Source organism: Haliotis rufescens, unplaced genomic scaffold (assembly GCF_023055435.1).
Source record: "Haliotis rufescens isolate VD_foot unplaced genomic scaffold, xgHalRufe1.0.p SCAF_2, whole genome shotgun sequence".
Classification (NCBI taxonomy): domain Eukaryota; kingdom Metazoa; phylum Mollusca; class Gastropoda; order Lepetellida; family Haliotidae; genus Haliotis; species Haliotis rufescens.
In genome coordinates, this window is record NW_025963890.1 from 39,418,213 (window position 1) to 39,438,370 (window position 20,158).

Genomic DNA, 20,158 nt, shown 5'->3' on the forward strand with positions numbered 1-20,158 from the left:
CCATTTAATGGTTGTCCATATTGTAATGTGAAGCTATGCTACAAGCAAGGTTCCATGTTGCTATATGCCCATTTAATGGTTGTCCATATTGTAATGTGAAGCTATGCTACAAGCAAGGTTCAGTGTCGCTATATGCCCATTTAATGGTTGTCCATATTGTAATGGGAAGCTATGCTACAAGCAAGGTTCAGTGTCGCTATATGCCCATTTAATGGTTGTCCATATTGTAATGGGAAGCTGTGCTACAAGCAAGGTTCCATGTTGCTATATGCCCATTTAATGGTTGTCCATATTGTAATGTGAAGCTATGCTACAAGCAAGGTTCAGTGTCGCTATATGCCCATTTAATGGTTGTCCATATTGTAATGTGAAGCTATGCTACAAGCAAGGTTCCATGTTGCTATATGCCCATTTAATGGTTGTCCATATTGTAATGTGAAGCTATGTGTCTACAAGTAAGGTTCAGTGTTGCTATATGCCCATTTAATGGTTGTCCATATTGTAATGGGAAGCTATGCTACAAGCAAGGTTCAGTGTCGCTTTATGCCCATTAAATGGTTGTCCATATTGTAATGTGAAGCTATGCTACAAGCAAGGTTCCATGTTGCTATATGCCCATTTAATTGTTGTCCATAATGTAATGTGAATCTATGCTACAAGCAAGGTTCAGTTTTGCTATATGCCCATTTAATGGTTGTCCATATTGTAATGTGAAGCTATGCTACAAGCAAGGTTCCATGTTGCTATATGCCCATTTAATTGTTGTCCATAATGTAATGTGAATCTATGCTACAAGCAAGGTTCAGTGTCGCTATATGCCCATTAAATGGTTGTCCATATTGTAATGTGAAGCTATGCTACAAGCAAGGTTCAGTGTTGCTATATGCCCATTAAATGGTTGTCCATATTGTAATGTGAAGCTATGCTACAAGCAAGGTTCCATGTTGCTATATGCCCATTAAATGGTTGTCCATATTGTAATGTGAAGCTATGCTACAAACAAGGTTTCATGTTGCTATATGCCCATTTAATGGTTGTCCATATTGTAATGGGAAGCTATGCTACAAGCAAGGTTCCATGTTGCTATATGCCCATTTAATGGTTGTCCATATTGTAATGTGAAGCTATGCTACAAGCAAGGTTCAGTGTCGCTATATGCCCATTTAATGGTTGTCCATATTGTAATGGGAAGCTATGCTACAAGCAAGGTTTCATGTTGCTATATGCCCATTTAATGGTTGTCCATATTGTAATGGGAAGCTATGCTACAAGCAAGGTTCAGTGTTGCTATATGCCCATTTAATGGTTTTCCATATTGTAATGGGAAGCTATGCTACAAGCAAGGTTCAGTGTTGCTATATGCCCATTTAATGGTTGTCCATATTGTAATGGGAAGCTATGCTACAAGTAAGGTTCAGTGTTGCTATATGCCCATTTAATGGTTGTCCATATTGTAATGTGAAGCTATGCTACAAGCAAGGTTCCATGTTGCTATATGCCCATTTAATGGTTGTCATATTGTAATGGGAAGCTATGCTACAAGCAAGGTTCAGTGTTGCTATATGCCCATTTAATGGTTTTCCATATTGTAATGTGAAGCTATGCTACAAGCAAGGTTTCATGTTGCTATATGCCCATTTAATGGTTGTCCATATTGTAATGGGAAGCTATGCTACAAGCAAGGTTTCATGTTGCTATAAGCCCATTAAATGGTTGTCCATATTGTAATGGGAAGCTATGCTACAAGTAAGGTTCAGTGTTGCTGTATGCCCATTTAATGGTTGTCCATATTGTAATGGGAAGCTATGTGTCTACAAGTATGGTTCAGTGTACTATATGCCCCTTTAATGGTTGTCCACATTGTAATGGGAAGCTATGCTACAAGCAAGGTTCAGTTTTGCTATATGCCCATTTAATGGTTGTCCATATTGTAATGTGAAGCTATGCTACAAGCAAGGTTTCATGTTGCTATATGCCCATTTAATGGTTGTCCATATTGTAATGTGAAGCTATGCTACAAGCAAGGTTCCATGTTGCTATATGCCCATTTAATGGTTGTCCATATTGTAATGTGAAGCTATGCTACAAGCAAGGTTCAGTGTCGCTATATGCCCATTTAATGGTTGTCCATATTGTAATGGGAAGCTATGCTACAAGCAAGGTTCCATGTTGCTATATGCCCATTTAATGGTTGTCCATATTGTAATGTGAAGCTATGCTACAAGCAAGGTTCAGTGTCGCTATATGCCCATTTAATGGTTGTCCATATTGTAATGGGAAGCTATGCTACAAGCAAGGTTCCATGTTGCTATATGCCGTTTTAATGGTTTTCCATATTGTAATGTGAAGCTATGCTACAAGTAAGGTTCAGTGTTGCTATATGCCCATTTAATGGTTGTCCATATTGTAATGGTAAGCTATGCTACAAGTAAGGTTCAGTGTTGCTATATGCCCATTTAATGGTTGTCCATATTGTAATGTGAAGCTATGCTACAAGCAAGGTTCAGTGTTGCTATATGCCCATTTAATGGTTGTCATATTGTAATGGGAAGCTATGCTACAAGCAAGGTTCAGTGTTGCTATATGCCCATTTAATGGTTGTCCATATTGTAATGTGAAGCTATGCTACAAGTAAGGTTCAGTGTTGCTATATGCCCATTTAATGGTTGTCCATATTGTAATGTGAAGCTATGCTACAAGCAAGGTTCAGTGTTGCTATATGCCCATTTAATGGTTGTCCATATTGTAATGGGAAGCTATGCTACAAGCAAGGTTCAGTGTTGCTATATGCCCATTTAATGGTTGTCCATATTGTAATGTGAAGCTATGCTACAAGCAAGGGTCAGTGTTGCTATATGCCCATTTAATGGTTGTCCATATTGTAATGTGAAGCTATGCGTCTACAAGTAAGGTTCAGTGTTGCTATATGCCCATTTAATGGTTGTCCATATTGTAATGTGAAGCTATGCTACAAGCAAGGTTTCATGTTGCTATATGCCCATTTAATGGTTGTCCATATTGTAATGTGAAGCTATGCTACAAGCAAGGTTCAGTGTCGCTATAAGCCCATTTAATGGTTATCCATATTGTAATGTGAAGCTATGCTACAAGCAAGGTTCAGTATCGCTATAAGCCCATTAAATGGTTGTCCATATTGTAATGTGAAGCTATGCTACAAGCAAGGTTCAGTGTCGTTATAAGCCCATTTAATGGTTGTCCATATTATAATGTGAAGCTATGCTACAAGCAAGGTTCAGTGTTGCTATATGCCCTTGTATAGCAATAGGGCAACTCTTTACTGAGAAACACTTTTCTAAATGATTTGGTTCACCAAGGTTTTCCCCCAAATCACTGAACTGTCGTTACACCACAATTCTCTGTGCAGAGTTGCGTCCCTTGGTCACACCAGAAACCTATGATCATGGGTTTGAATCCTGGTTTCACCCCAATTATGTTTCTAGGTTTGTCAGCATCATACCCGTGCTAGTGGGTTTCACTAAAGTGGTAATTGCCTGAGACCTGCATCACTTCGGGATTTCCTCAGACGTGAAGCTGACATGCCGTGATATAACTGGAACACTGTTTAAAACAGAGCTATAAACCCAACTTACTGACTCACTCACTCAGTTATAAGCACCCAAGGTGCTTAGCAGGGGTCCGGAAAATTTAAAATCCCAGTCGGACATTTGCAATTTTGCCACGCCCCCTTCAAATAGCGTATTTTAGTATTTTTAGCACTGCTTAGAAAATTGACAGAGGGGCACCTATTAGAACTATAAACAATGACCTAAATTTCATTTCAAACTAAGTTCAAATGTCAATGAAACTTTGTGCATATACTTGGCAAGATGATTGATAAATTTAGTTGTATTTCCTATTTTTGTTGTTGCTTTTTTTGTGTGTCTGTTGTTTTACGCCACACTCAGCAAAATTCTTCCTGACGGTCTGTAAATAATTGAGTCAGGACCAGACAATCCAGTGATTGATGTCATGATCATCGATCAACTCAATTTGGATATGATGACATGCATCAACCAAGTCAGCGAGCCTGACCACCCGATCCTGTTAGTCGCCTCTTACAACAAACATAGTCGCCATACATGTGTGTGGTGTTCGACCAATTGTTAAACAGGTGCCCCATGCAGGGTTGCACGTGACACAGCAATCTTCTGTTTTCGATGTGAAATAGTGCCATTAGCAGTGGCTAGGCTTTCATACGTAAATTGCGAACCGATGAAATGCATCAACCAAATCAGCGAGCCCGACCACCCGATCCTGTTAGTCATCTCTTATGACAAGTATAATCCCCTTATTATGGCAAGCTACTGCTCAACAAAGACTTGAGGACATCCCATTACGGGTCATGTCAGCACGACCTTTCATCCAACCAGTCAGAGCATTGCTTACCAGATGAGGAAAGTATATTACACATTCAAGAATGTTTGTTTGTTCAGTTTTTAAATTTTTTACATATTTTTGTCAACATATTTTTAAAGCGTAGTCTGAAATGGTTGAAACTAGTGCTGTAAAGCTCGAGAAAGCTACTTTCTAACTGGCCAATGTCAATTGTTGCTAGTCACATCATTGGTTGGTCAAAGTTCATGGAAGGTCGTTCTTACATGACCCATATTGGGATGTCCTCAGATCTTTGTTTAGCAGTTGTGAGAACTATGGGATCAATTTTAATTAGATTGGATTAACTGTTATTGGCCACTGAAATAAAAATACCTCACAGTGAATATACATGAGAAGTATAGGAATAACTTTATGCAAGCTAACCTCTGACAACAATCATAATGCTATTCTTACCAGACATTTCGAGGTGATCTTGGACCCATTGCAGTAGTACAGGGTGTAGCCTGTGACCCTCCCCTGGTGGGGGTCCTGTGACCCTGGTGGGACCCCCCAGGTGATGTACAGGGTGGAGCTGTCTGCCTCCACCATGATGTCCGAGGGGTGGGACACTTCTACAATGGAAAATAGTTTGTTTGTGACACGTTTTCCAATATATTGCGACCCTTAGGTTTTTGTGACACATATTGCAATATATTTTGATCCTTAGGTTTTTGAGACACGTTTTGCAAAATATTGTGATCCTTAGGTTTTTGAGACACGTATTGCAATATATTGTGATCCTTAGATTTTTGTGACATGTATTGCAATATATTGTGATCCTTAGATTTTTGTGACATGTATTGCAATATATTGTGATCCTTAGGTTTTTGAGACACGTATTGCAATATATAGTGAGATCCTTATGTTTTTTTGACACGTATTGCACTATATTGCACCTTAGGTTTGTTCTGGGGCATTGACCTATCTTTAAAGGTTTCAACATTTGTTTGAAGTTGGGAACCTTCCTAGTGTTCTAGACAGGTCAAGTGTTGCCCTGTCACTGTTCTCAGGTTGAGCAGGGTGTTCTAGACAGGTCAAGTGTTGCCTTGTCACTGTTCTCAGGTTGAGCAGGGTGTTCTAGACAGGTCAAGTGTTGCCCTGTCACTGTTCTCACGTTGAGCAGGGTGTTCTAGACAGGTCAAGTGTTGCCTTGTCACTGTTCTCAGGTTGAGCAGGGTGTTCTAGACAGGTCAAGTGTTGCCCTGTCACTGTTGTCAGGTTGAGCAGGGTGTTCTAGACAGGTCAAGTGTTGCCCTGTCACTGTTGTCAGGTTGAGCAGGGTGTTCTAGACAGGTCGAGTGTTGCCCTGTCAATGTTCTCAGGTTGAGCAGGGTGTTCTAGACAGGTCAAGTGTTGCCCTGTCACTGTTGTCGGGTTGAGCAGGGTGTTCTAGACAGGTCAAGTGTTGCCTTGTCACTGTTGTCAGGTTGTGCAGGGTGTTCTAGGCATGTCAAGTGTTGCCCTGTCACTGTTGTCAGGTTGAGCAGGGTGTTTTAGACAGGTCAAGTGTTGCCTTGTCACTGTTGTCAGGTTGAGCAGGGTGTTCTAGACAGGTCAAGTGTTGCCCTGTCACTGTTGTCGGGTTGAGCAGGGTGTTCTAGACAGGTCAAGTGTTGCCTTGTCACTGTTGTCAGGTTGTGCAGGGTGTTCTAGGCATGTCAAGTGTTGCCCTGTCACTGTTGTCAGGTTGAGCAGGGTGTTTTAGACAGGTCAAGTGTTGCCTTGTCACTGTTGTCAGGTTGAGCAGGGTGTTCTAGACAGGTCAAGTGTTGCCCTGTCACTGTTGTCAGGTTGAGCAGGGTGTTCTAGACAGGTCAAGTGTTGCCCTGTCACTGTTCTCACGTTGAGCAGGGTGTTCTAGACAGGTCAAGTGTTGCCTTGTCAATGTTCTCAGGTTGAGCAGGGTGTTCTAGACAGGTCAAGTGTTGCCCTGTCACTGTTGTCGGGTTGAGCAGGGTGTTCTAGACAGGTCAAGTGTTGCCTTGTCACTGTTGTCAGGTTGAGCAGGGTGTTCTAGACAGGTCAAGTGTTGCCCTGTCACTGTTGTCAGGTTGAGCAGGGTGTTCTAGACAGGTCAAGTGTTGCCCTGTCACTGTTCTCAGGTTGAGCAGGGTGTTCTAGACAGGTCAAGTGTTGCCTTGTCAATGTTCTCAGGTTGAGCAGGGTGTCTTAGACAGGTCAAGTGTTGCCCTGTCACTGTTGTCGGGTTGAGCAGGGTGTTCTAGACAGGTCAAGTGTTGCCTTGTCACTGTTGTCAGGTTGTGCAGGGTGTTCTAGGCATGTCAAGTGTTGCCCTGTCACTGTTGTCAGGTTGAGCAGGGTGTTTTAGACAGGTCAAGTGTTGCCTTGTCACTGTTGTCAGGTTGAGCAGGGTGTTCTAGACAGGTCAAGTGTTGCCCTGTCACTGTTGTCGGGTTGAGCAGGGTGTTCTAGACAGGTCAAGTGTTGCCTTGTCACTGGTCTCAGGTTGAGCAGGGTGTTCTAGACAGGTCAAGTGTTGCCCTGTCACTGTTGTCACGTTGAGCAGGGTGTTCTAGACAGGTCAAGTGTTGCCTTGTCACTGTTGTCAGGTTGAGCAGGGTGTTCTAGACAGGTCAAGTGTTGCCCTGTCACTGTTCTCACGTTGAGCAGGGTGTTCTAGACAGGTCAAGTGTTGCCCTGTCACTGTTCTCAGGTTGAGCAGGGTGTTCTAGACAGGTCAAGTGTTGCCTTGTCACTGTTCTCAGGTTGAGCAGGGTGTTCTAGACAGGTCAAGTGTTGCCCTGTCACTGTTGTCAGGTTGAGCAGGGTGTTCTAGACAGGTCAAGTGTTGCCTTGTCACTGTTCTCAGGTTGAGCAGGGTGTTCTAGACAGGTCAAGTGTTGCCCTGTCACTGTTGTCAGGTTGAGCAGGGTGTTCTAGACAGGTCAAGTGTTGCCTTGTCACTGTTCTCAGGTTGAGCAGGGTGTTCTAGACAGGTCAAGTGTTGCCCTGTCACTGGTCTCAGGTTGAGCAGGGTGTTCTAGACAGGTCAAGTGTTGCCTTGTCACTGGTCTCAGGTTGAGCAGGGTGTTCTAGACAGGTCAAGTGTTGCCCTGTCACTGTTGTCAGGTTGAGCAGGGTGTTCTAGACAGGTCAAGTGTTGCCCTGTCACTGTTCTCAGGTTGAGCAGGGTGTTCTAGACAGGTCAAGTGTTGCCTTGTCACTGTTCTCAGGTTGAGCAGGGTGTTCTAGGCATGTCAAGTGTTGCCCTGTCACTGTTGTCAGGTTGAGCAGGGTGTTTTAGACAGGTCAAGTGTTGCCTTGTCACTGTTGTCAGGTTGAGCAGGATGTTCTAGACAGGTCAAGTGTTGCCCTGTCACTGTTGTCGGGTTGAGCAGGGTGTTCTAGACAGGTCAAGTGTTGCCTTGTCACTGTTGTCAGGTTGTGCAGGGTGTTCTAGGCATGTCAAGTGTTGCCCGGTCACTGTTGTCAGGTTGAGCAGGGTGTTTTAGACAGGTCAAGTGTTGCCCTGTCACTGTTGTCAGGTTGAGCAGGGTGTTCTAGACAGGTCAAGTGTTGCCCTGTCACTGTTGTCGGGTTGAGCAGGGTGTTCTAGACAGGTCAAGTGTTGCCCTGTCACTGTTCTCACGTTGAGCAGGGTGTTCTAGACAGGTCGAGTGTTGCCCTGTCAATGTTCTCAGGTTGAGCAGGGTGTTCTAGACAGGTCAAGTGTTGCCCTGTCAATGTTCTCAGGTTGAGCAGGGTGTTCTAGACAGGTCAAGTGTTGCCTTGTCACTGTTCTCAGGTTGAGCAGGGTGTTCTAGACAGGTCAAGTGTTGCCTTGTCACTGTTGTCAGGTTGAGCAGGGTGTTCTAGACAGGTCAAGTGTTGCCATGTCACTGTTCTCAGGTTGAGCAGGGTGTTCTAGACAGGTCAAGTGTTGCGTTGTCACTGTTGTCAGGTTGAGCAGGGTGTTCTAGACAGGTCAAGTGTTGCCTTGTCACTGTTCTCAGGTTGAGCAGGGTGTTCTAGACAGGTCAAGTGTTGCCTTGTCACTGTTCTCAGGTTGAGCAGGGTGTTCTAGACAGGTCAAGTGTTGCCTTGTCACTGTTGTCAGGTTGAGCAGGGTGTTCTAGACAGGTCAAGTGTTGCCCTGTCACTGTTCTCAGGTTGAGCAGGGTGTTCTAGACAGGTCAAGTGTTGCCCTGTCACTGTTCTCACGTTGAGCAGGGTGTTCTAGACAGGTCAAGTGTTGCCTTGTCACTGTTCTCAGGTTGAGCAGGGTGTTCTAGACAGGTCAAGTGTTGCCCTGTCACTGGTCTCAGGTTGAGCAGGGTGTTCTAGACAGGTCAAGTGTTGCCTTGTCACTGGTCTCAGGTTGAGCAGGGTGTTCTAGACAGGTCAAGTGTTGCCCTGTCACTGTTGTCAGGTTGAGCAGGGTGTTCTAGACAGGTCAAGTGTTGCCTTGTCACTGTTGTCAGGTTGAGCAGGGTGTTCTAGACAGGTCAAGTATTGCCTTGTCACTGTTCTCAGGTTGAGCAGGGTGTTCTAGACAGGTCAAGTGTTGCCCTGTCACTGTTCTCAGGTTGAGCAGGGTGTTCTAGACAGGTCAAGTGTTGCCTTGTCACTGTTCTCAGGTTGAGCAGGGTGTTCTAGACAGGTCAAGTGTTGCCCTGTCACTGTTCTCACGTTGAGCAGGGTGTTCTAGACAGGTCAAGTGTTGCCTTGTCACTGTTCTCAGGTTGAGCAGGGTGTTCTAGACAGGTCAAGTGTTGCCCTGTCACTGTTCTCAGGTTGAGCAGGGTGTTCTAGACAGGTCAAGTGTTGCCTTGTCACTGTTCTCAGGTTGAGCAGGGTGTTCTAGACAGGTCAAGTGTTGCCCTGTCACTGGTCTCAGGTTGAGCAGGGTGTTCTAGACAGGTCAAGTGTTGCCTTGTCACTGGTCTCAGGTTGAGCAGGGTGTTCTAGACAGGTCAAGTGTTGCCCTGTCACTGTTGTCAGGTTGAGCAGGGTGTTCTAGACAGGTCAAGTGTTGCCTTGTCACTGTTGTCAGGTTGAGCAGGGTGTTCTAGACAGGTCAAGTGTTGCCTTGTCACTGTTCTCAGGTTGAGCAGGGTGTTCTAGACAGGTCAAGTGTTGCCCCGTCACTGTTCTCAGGTTGAGCAGGGTGTTCTAGACAGGTCAAGTGTTGCCTTGTCACTGTTCTCAGGTTGAGCAGGGTGTTCTAGACAGGTCAAGTGTTGCCCTGTCACTGTTGTCAGGTTGAGCAGGGTATTCTAGACAGGTCAAGTGTTGCCCTGTCACTGTTCTCAGGTTGAGCAGGGTGTTCTAGACAGGTCAAGTGTTGCGTTGTCACTGTTGTCAGGTTGAGCAGGGTGTTCTAGACAGGTCAAGTGTTGCCTTGTCACTGTTCTCAGGTTGAGCAGGGTGTTCTAGACAGGTCAAGTGTTGCCACAGTTGACAGTGGTTGATTTTCTTCAACCTAACATCCAAATCCCCACCTTGTTGCCCTAAGGCTACTCAGTGGGTAAGGACATGACATCAGTAGAATTCTTGGAAACACCACCAGCCTGGGAACCCTATGATCCTGCCTTGAAACTCCGCAACCCAAATATTTCTGTGAGTGAGCATGGTTTTATGACGCTCTTAGCAATATTCCAGCAATATCATGGCGGGGGATACCAGATATGAGCTTCACACATTGTACCCATGTTGGGAATAAAACCCGGGTCTTCAGTGTGACGAGCGAACGCTTCAACCATTAGGCTACCCGACCGCCCGAAATATTACTGTCCTCACTCAAAAATATGAGTTACCCAGGTAAATGCCAGCTTAGATTAGTTATTATTAAGCACATAGTCATATTGTGTTCATATCGGATCAATTTTGTTCAGCAGATCAGATGATATATGAACATAGATGTTGTTTACTCACTGTTATAAGCAGGAATCACAATAGGGTTTGACTCTCCTGACATGCCGACCTGTGTTCCTCCTCTCAAAGTAATGCTATACTCTCGGTCTTTCCCGACCAGCAGGTCATAGGACGTTGCCGATCCTGCTACATCCCTAGTTCCATTCTGTGTGTCTTTCTGCTGTATTTTGTACAGAGTTATCTTCCCATTGGACTCTTCCAGGGGTATTGGCTATAGAAAATAACAGAAACTGACTAGACAACATATTACAGTTATGGACTGCTGTTATTACAGTTTATAGAATGATGTTATTACAGTTATAGACTGCTGATGCAGACCTGTCAACCCCTCATCATGACAATGTGGGAGAATTGACTTCAAAATGGGGGAGATTTGCCTCCAAAGGGGGAGATTTTTAAGAAAGTGAAGATAAGATAATTTCCAACTTTTATTTTTAATAATGTTACAAAGAAAACCAAATATTTTGAAACAATAAATAATCAATAGGTTTTTTATACGTACAGCTTGCTTAATTTCCGTTTGCATTTTCCTCCTCCAAAAACTCAGCACAATCTACCCATATAACTTTCGTTCAAAGATCATCTCAGATAAACGCAAACAGATTTTGAAATTTCACAATCGGTAGCTTGACCAGTTGACGACGTGTTCAATCCGACCAGTTGTCAGGCTTTGTTACGATGCAGGTTTTCTGAGTATTTGGCGCGATGTTGGTTACAAAATTCGCCAAAGAAATATCAAATGCATTTATCCTGACGCAACATCATCGCCCCTAATTTCAATAAGATATACTGGGTTTTTTCTGTCTGCGGTAGTCTGTTGACAGTCCCATTACTTTGCTTCTTAAATTTCCTAGAAATGTTCACGTTATTCCACTCCAAGAAATGTATGCCATATTTGGAAGTAATATTACGTTTTACTACAATTTATGAATGAAATGAGTCTCGTTGTCGTTGTTGACCTTTCTGACCTTGACGTGTATTAATCTCATTGGTTGACTAGTACTGTTGTATGCAAATTAGATTGCAGATCTGGGACGCAAGCAAACTATTAGCCAATCAAATCGTGTAAAATAATCACATGATACATTCTCGTGAAATTTGATAAAGTTCTATTTTGATATTTTCTGTGCACACAATTCACGATGTCAGTCAAAAGGGAATTTATAAGTTTCACTTTAAACTTTGACTTTGAAACCCTAGCTGTAAGGAAGCCTGATCGTGTAACTCATTGTTATTTCAACTACCGAATCAACCAATCATGCATAGTGTTGTTTCTGAAGACGGCGCTTGCAGGACATATTTTGTTTTCATTTCCAAGAGTTCAATGACGTAACTTTGAGGTATGTTGATGTTTTAACAAAGTTTCTGACAAATCTGATAACCAATAAAGTCATGTATAACTGGACCGGCCATATGTATCTACATTCTTAAATTATGGAAGAATAAACACGCTTAGAACATGAAGACAACAGTTCATTTCATGAAGTGATGAATACTTGGCTGATTTTTCATTTCAAGTTCAACCCTTCAGGCACCTGTTAGGACTATTAGAGTTTTCTTAACAGTTTACATTGTTCAATCGTTCACCATATGAATTTAATTACCAGTTGATTACTGGACAAAGGCCCATCTGGGTCCCCCTGTGGGTGGCTGTGATAAGGGTCGCTAATCCGGGAGCCTACCGGATAGATCGGGACGCAAACTTCCCATTCATTGTTTTTACTCAAGGGACAATGGAGGCAAATTTTTTCAATAATGAAGAATTCTGTTTTGCGGGAGAAATAGTCCATCATGCAGGAGACTGGGAGATTTCATCAAATTGCGGGAGTCTCCCGCTAAATGCGGGAGGGTTGACAGGACTGCTGATGTTACAGTTATAGACTGCTGTTATTGCAGTTATAGACAGCTGTTATTACAGTTATAGACTGCTGATGTTACAGTTATAGACAGCTGTTATTACAGATATAGACTGCTGTTATTACAGTTATAGACTGCTGTTATTACAGATATTGACTGTTGTTTTTACAGTTTATAGAATGCTGTTATTACAGTTATAGACTGCTGTTATTATAGATATAGACCTCTGTTATTACAGTTATAGACTGCTGTTATTACAGATATAGACCACTGTTATTACAGATATAGACAGCTGTTATTACAGTTATAGACTGATGTTATTACAGTTATAGACTGCTGTTATTACAGATATTGACTGCTGTTATTACAGTTTATAGAATGCTGTTATTACAGTTATAGACTGATGGTATTACAGTTATAGACTGATGTTATTTTAGATATAGACCGCTCTGCTACATACCTTCCAGTAGATGGTCACTGTACAGATTTGTGTCTGATTACAGTCACTGTAAACAAAGCTTCCGATCTGCGTTCCTGGAACACCACTTGGCACTGAAAGATGGAAATTACTCGTTATCATTCATACTAACATCATAGCACAGCAGCCTTCTGTCTGCACACTACTAGTGGTTACTGTCAGGAGCTTCAAACCAGGTTGTCGATCTGCATACGACTGAATACAAAATCAAAACCAAATCAACTGATCAAAAACAGACACAGACAAAACAAATGATTTGATTTTATATCTTGTTACATAACTGTTCTATTTTAAATGAATTGAAAACAAACATCAGTTACATTAACAAACAGGGTGCCCATGGTGCCATGTGATCCTGTGCACAGCACACAGGTTAAAAAATCAGGTGAGGGTAAGCAACGTCGGTCTTTGAGAGTCCTTGGATGTGTGACCACGTTTCGTCAGCTTAACTCCTGCGAGTTTCTAGGGCTTCGGTCCTGCCCCACACTGAAGCATATGTTGGTTGGTTGGTTGGTTGGTTGGTTGGTTTGTTGTTTAACGCCGCACTCAGCAATATTCCAGCTATATGACGGCGGTCTGTAAATAATCGAGTCTGGACCAGACAATCCAGTGATTGATATCATGAGCATTGATCTACACAATTAGGATCGATGACATGTATCAACCAAGTCAGCGAGCCTGACCACCCGATCCCATTAGTCGCCTTTTACGACAAGCATAGTCGACTTTTACGGCAAGCATGGGTTGCTGAAGACCTATTCTACCCCGGAATCTTCACAGGTCCTGAAGCATATGTAACACATGTGGCATCTCTTTGGGCTAGTGACTTTGTTGGAATGTGCATTTGTTCACTCAGCAGTGAATGGGTACCCGGTAGGATGAGGTGGCAATGTGGTTGCTAACCTTCTAGTGCCTAACAGGCAGCTTGGGTTGTATACTCCCCAGGGAGCTGAGAATGATTCTGGAGTGCACACTGATCCAGTGACCGGGGTTAAAATAGATCATGCCCCTGAGTGGTATGGAAAGATGTGCAATAGAAATGGCCTTTTATTGTTATTATTAAACTGTGACTGTCAGCAACCTTGACCTTCCATGGAGGTCTTTTCAAACAGTTTGAGATCAAACCCTAAGGTTGACATATCAAGTTTCAATGTACATGCAGTTTGAATTATTATTTGTTTGTATGTTGTTGACACGGTAATCTTCCAGGCGTATAATGGCAACCTGTTAATAATCACGTCTGGACCAGACAAACCAGTGATTGATAGTATGATATAACAACACTGACATACTACTGTCTTGATACATTTTTTCATCACATGTTATACACAATGTATCAAGTTGATTGATTATTTTTTGTTTGTTTCGTTTGCTTGTTGTTTAACGCGGCACTCAGCAATAATCCCGCTATAGTCTGTCTGGACCAGACATTCCAGTGGCAGACATTATGAGCATCAATATATGCAACTGGGATATGATGACATGCATCAACCATGTCAGTGACCCGATCCCCTTAGTTGCCTCATACGACAATCACAGTTGCTTTTTACAGCAAGCATGGGTTGAAGACCTATTCTACCCCGGATCTTCATGGGTCGATAGATTATTTAAGGAATAGTACATATATGAACTGACCATTTTAAAAAACAACATTTAATTACCATGTTATATTCATGTTAAGCTAAGAAGAAAGCCATACTTGATAATCTGAGAAAGAGGCTGAAATTCTTTCCTATCTTCATTTATTTTATTCTTATTCAGGCTGAAAAAAAGAATTTGTTCTCAGGCAATAGCTTTGGAAAATATTGTGCGGGTGGGCAGATGGGCTGCTTTTTTCTTTTTTGTGGGGGGGGTTGTGTTCAAACTAGTAAGAATCCAAATCCATATATCGCGGTGTATGCGGCGAGTTTTTCATAACTACAATTAGGAGGCTTTCAAAGGGGGGTGGGGTTGTCTTATACACGGGGTTGAAGAGTTTTTCCTTATGTTTTTTTCCCCAACACAAACACATTACTGTGAGCGCGTAACACCGGAAATACCATGTCAGCAAATCTGTGCAGAAGTACGCAAATACGTCATGTACTTACACTGTCTGGTTGTAAAAAGAGTTCATAATATTTCTGGATTTATATTTGTAATCTATTTTATTAATTTTAATCAACATTTCATTCAATATTGTTTCAATTCATTTGGGCGAAATCGTATGTGAAGTGATCGAAAGATCACACAACTCACTGTTTTTCACAGCAACCATGGTCATATTTCCACTATTGACGCCTTGGTGGATAGAATGGATATATATATCATAAGTGCCATACACTGAATCCCTGAAAGTCATATTTGTTGTAGTTTGACTATTAAATGTCAACATAAATTTTTCACAATCGCGGCTGCGGAAGCATCGATGGTGATTGGTCCAATTCTTCCATACGAAAATATATCTGGCAATAGCGATCAGCTGAACCAAAGTGCTAATTTATTTCACATGTATATAGTAAAGCTGCAACTAACCTGATATTGGAATAAATTATTCCTGATAAAATAATAGTTTCAGATACAATTCTTCCTCTCATTGTATCAAAATTCTTTAAAGTTATATTAATGGGTAATTTTTGACTGAATCACCGGTAGATTCTAGGAAACGTGTGTACAACTGATTGTTACTTCTGGCTTAGTTTACGAGACAAGACACACGGTAATCTCAAACTCTGCATATCAAACAATACCTATCAGAACAGGAAATACAATTTAATCTGTAAATCATCATGTCTGGTGATGTTTTATCTCAAATTTCAAATTTGTCTGGCCAAGTTTAATTCTTATAATCTGTTCGTTTTCCTGAATTTGTTGAAGGGATACGATGTATTTTTTTTCTGCGGAAGACAAACACGTTTTTATTGCAAATGTAGGGACTTTGTATGCACTGGTGATGTGCTTTATTCCGATTCGCTTTATAGACGGGGTATATAAATTAGCATTTCCTGCTTATTTTACGAGACAAATACACATGTAATTGTAAATCTTAACCTCTGCGTATGAAACATTGTCCCGCATACAGTACACAAATACCATTGAATTTGTAAATCATCATGTCTGGTGCTGTTTTATCGCAAATACAATGTTTTCATTGACCAAATTTGCAAACAGCAAAATAAGCACACAAACTCCTATTGCCGCCATGACCATAACCATGATAACACACGAGTGCACATGAAAAGGGAAGTAACTGCACGTTATATTGGATCGCATTGTTTTTTAGTATTGTAGCATTTCACTTTTGGGGTCGTGTATTAGGACGTGGAATATTTAAGCATTTTTAGGGGTTTTGAAAATGGAAATACAAACGAAACGTGCGGCAGACTTTGTGCGGCGGTGCCTGAGAACCAAGAATATTTCTTTTTTAGCCTTAAAAAAATAAGACTGTCACTGTATGTAAAAGGATTAGGATCAAAATGATAAATTGGTATAAAGTAAGGCACTGACCGTCTTCCAGTGTTTCTGCTTCTATGGAGGTCCAGTCACTGTAAAATCCTTCAGTTTCATTAGATTGATATTGTAATGGGATACACGACACTTGCAGCTTGTATGTCCTGGCAGGATGTAGGTCACACACAGTTACCTCCCTTTCACTGGTGTTGAACTGAAAATACACAGCATATTAGAGTTCAGCAATGTGGCATGTTTCTGACAAGTAGGCCTTATGGTCAATCATGATTTGCAGAAGAACATTATTGTACACATACCCTAATAATATCAGTCAAAATAGCAATACTACCCCTGTATCAAATAATATCCGTCAAAACAGCAATACTACATACATATCATAATATCAGTCAAACACAAGCAATATCCACCACTTTAGTCAAACAGATCAAACATATTTGCTTTCAATGTGCGGAATAAGAGTTATGTCCCTTCGATCTCCTGTGATTCTGTTTCCTGAACATCAGTACATTTTGCAATATAGTTCCTGGCAATATTCATCCCGAATACATATATATTTACTATTAAGTGATAATCAAGGTTAGCCATGGCCACCAAAACCAGTGATGTTGCATAAATCAAGCATTTTTCCAAACAAGCTATGGACAAGTCAAACACAGTGTCTACTCCTTGTAATGATCAACCAGATGGTGTCTACTCCTGGTAATGATCAAACACACAGTATCTACTCCTAGTAATGATCAACCAGATGGTGTCTTCTCCTGGAAATGATCAACCACACAGTATCTACTCCTGGTAATGATCAACTACATGGAGTCTACTCCTGGTAATGATCAACCACATGGTGTCTACTCCTGGTAATGATCAAACACACAGTATCTACTCCTAGTAATGATCAACCAAATGCTGTCTACTTTTGGTAATGATCAACCACATGGTGTCTACTCCTGGTAATGATCAAACACACAGTGTCTACTCCTGGTAATGATCAACCAAATGCTGTCTACTTTTGGTAATGATCAAACACACAGTGTCCACTCCTGGTAATGATCAACTACATGGTGTCTACTCCTGGTAATGATCAACCACATGGTGTCTACCCCTGGTAATGATCAACCAAATGCTGTCTACTCCTGGTAATGATCAAACACACAGTGTCTACTCCTGGTAATGATCAAACACACAGTGTCTACTCCTGGTAATGATCAAACAGACAGTGGCTACTCCTGGTAATGATCAAACACACAGTGTCTACTCCTGGTAATGATCAAACTCACAGTGTCTACTCCTGGTAATGATCAAACACACAGTGTCTACTCCTGGTAATGGTCAAACACACAGTGTCTACTCCTAGTAATGATCAAACACACAGTGTCTACTCCTGGTAATGATCAAACACATGGTGTCTTCCCCTGATACTGATTAAACCTAAGTTCTAGTAGCATGTGCAGTGTGTACATCATGACACTACTGGAGCTAATGCATATCCCTGTCAAATGTGGAGTAGTGTGTTACAGGTAAGTCAGCAGGTTTACCTTTAAGTCAGAACCCTGTTCCCGTAGGACGAGCACTGTGTACATCATGACCCTACTGGAGCTAATGCATATCCCTGTCAAATGTGGGGTAGTGTGTTACAGGTTTAGCAGGTTTACCTTTAAGACAGAACCCTGTTCCTGCAGGACGAGCACTGTGTACATCATGAACCTACTGGAGCTAATGGACATCCCTGTCAAATGTGGAGTAGTGTGTTACAGGTTTAGCAGGTTTACCTTTAAGACAGAACCCTGTTCCTGCAGGACGTGCAGTGTGTACATCATGACCCTACTGGAGCTAATGGATATCCCTGTCAAATGTGGAGTAGTGTGTTACAGGTGGGTCAGCAGGTTTACCTTTAAGACAGAACCCTCTTCCTGCAGGACGTGCACTGTGTACATCATGAACCTACTGAAACTAATGGATATCCCTGTCAAATGTGGAGTAGTTTATTACAGGTGGGTCAGCAGGTTTACCTTTAAGACAGAACCCTGTTCCTGCAGGACGTGCACTGTGTACTTCATGACCCTACTGGAGCTAATGGATATCCCTGTCAAATGTGGAGTAGTGTGTTACAGGTGGGTCAGCAGGTTTAACTTTAAGACAGAACCCTATTCCTGCAGGATGTGCACTGGGTACTTCATGAACCTACTGGAGCTAATGGACATACCTGTCAAATGTGGAGTGGTGTGTTACAGGTTTAGCAGGTTTACCTTTAAGACAGAACCCTGTTTCTGCAGGACGTGCATTGTGTACATCATGCGCCTCATGAACTGTTGCCCATGGTTCCACCGTAGAGACAAACACATGCTGGTCCTGTTTGCTACAGTCAATGAATACACAGGAGCTGGTTCCACTGTAAACACAGATGCAAAGCTGAGTTGCAGATTTTTATCATGGTAGATTATGATCGTAGAGAAGGGGCCTATATCTGATGATTTCTGTATTCAAGGAGGTTATATTTGATGATCTCTCTCTTAAGATGAACATGGTTACCAGGTGTCTATTTAAGACAAACATAGGTACCAGGTGTCTATTTAAGACAATCATGGATACCAGGTGTCTATTTAAGACAATCATGGATACCAAGTGTCTATTTAAGACAAACATGGGTACCAGGTGTCTATTTAAGACAAACATGGGTACAAGGTGTCCATTTAAGACAAACATGGGGTGTTACATGTATATATACTATATATGTCTATTTAGTCGTAGAATCCCATCAGGTCCAGAGCTCCTAAAATCATATGCAGTGCTCTAGACAAACAACATCGAGACATTTTCATAATTTTATCAACTTTTGATTAAACATTCTTCTGAATTATTGCCAAATTTGAAAAGTATCATCCAGATGTTTAAATGAAACTCTGACATACCGTGTCAGTAATTGTGGTCAATATAAATATGCAATATAGACTTTGTAGGGAGTGCTCATGAAGATCTCTAACAAGAATATTCTAGAAGTTGGTCTGGGGGCACGAATAGGGCAGGACACTTAATATAGCAATATGGTATATCTTACCTAGTGTTAAAGTGTCCACTATTGTGTAGTTGGATAGAGCTTCATCGATTATGTTTACAAATTTGTCATTGTCATATCTTGTAACATTGACTCTCATGAAGTATGTTTCAGGTTTGTAAGAATCCTCAGCATCGTTTTCCTTCCAGCTGCATGACGTCATCGTCTGGTGGGGGCAGACGCTTGGAGATTCAAGACTGAAAGTAGACGTTGCTTGATTTATTGATGCATCACATATGTATACCTGCGGATATACAATACCACTACCCATGTATTCATTGATGTATCACATATGTATACCTGCTGATATACGATACCACTACCCATGTATTCATTGATGCATCACATATGTATACCTGCTGATATACGATACCACTACCCATGTATTCATTGATGCATCACATATGTATACCTGCTGATATATGATACCACTACCCATGTATTTATTGATGCATCACATATGTATACCTGCTGATATTCGATACCACTACCCATGTATTCATTGATGTACCGGTATCACATATGTATACCTGCTGATATACAATACCACTACCCATGTATTCATTGATGTACCGGTATCACATATGTATACCTGCTGATATACGATACCACTACCCATGTATTCATTGATGCATCACATATGTATACCTGCTGATATACAATACCACTACCCATGTATTCATCCTTTTTTTAATTCTGTATCAAGTTTCAAAAAATAATATTTAAGTTTTTCAATGAACTGCCTTGGATTATCTTGTTGCCTATCATAAACAAAATGCTACATGTGTTTGCATTATTCTGTTAGCTTACCATTAAAACAAGTCTAAAAAACATGTCATGCAATTTGCTTTGTTTTGATAGAAACAAATTCACATGGAACGAGAAGATTTTTACATAAAGATAGTGCAAAAGAGTGCAAAATCTCAAGCTCACTGTTGTTATTTTTTAACTAAACTCTATTCAGCATGGTTGAACATGCATGAGAAGGTGAGGTGAAATGGGGTTTAACATCGCGTCCAAGATTATTGCACTTATAT

The 20,158-nt window shown here is 41.6% G+C and overlaps 1 protein-coding gene across 1 annotated transcript in view; it reads right to left on the minus strand.

Moving 5' to 3' along the window:
- LOC124114810 (interleukin-6 receptor subunit beta-like) overlaps positions 1-20,158 on the minus strand; it is a 62,326-nt gene that overhangs the window by 18,832 nt on the left and 23,336 nt on the right. Inside the window, exons 5-10 of the mRNA XM_046475589.2 lie at positions 19,125-19,318; positions 18,316-18,458; positions 16,109-16,265; positions 12,608-12,699; positions 10,291-10,501; positions 4,810-4,967 (exon numbers count right to left, since the gene is read on the minus strand). Coding sequence (XP_046331545.2) covers positions 4,810-4,967; positions 10,291-10,501; positions 12,608-12,699; positions 16,109-16,265; positions 18,316-18,458; positions 19,125-19,318 — 955 coding nt within the window. The remainder of the gene's footprint in view (positions 1-4,809; positions 4,968-10,290; positions 10,502-12,607; positions 12,700-16,108; positions 16,266-18,315; positions 18,459-19,124; positions 19,319-20,158) is intronic.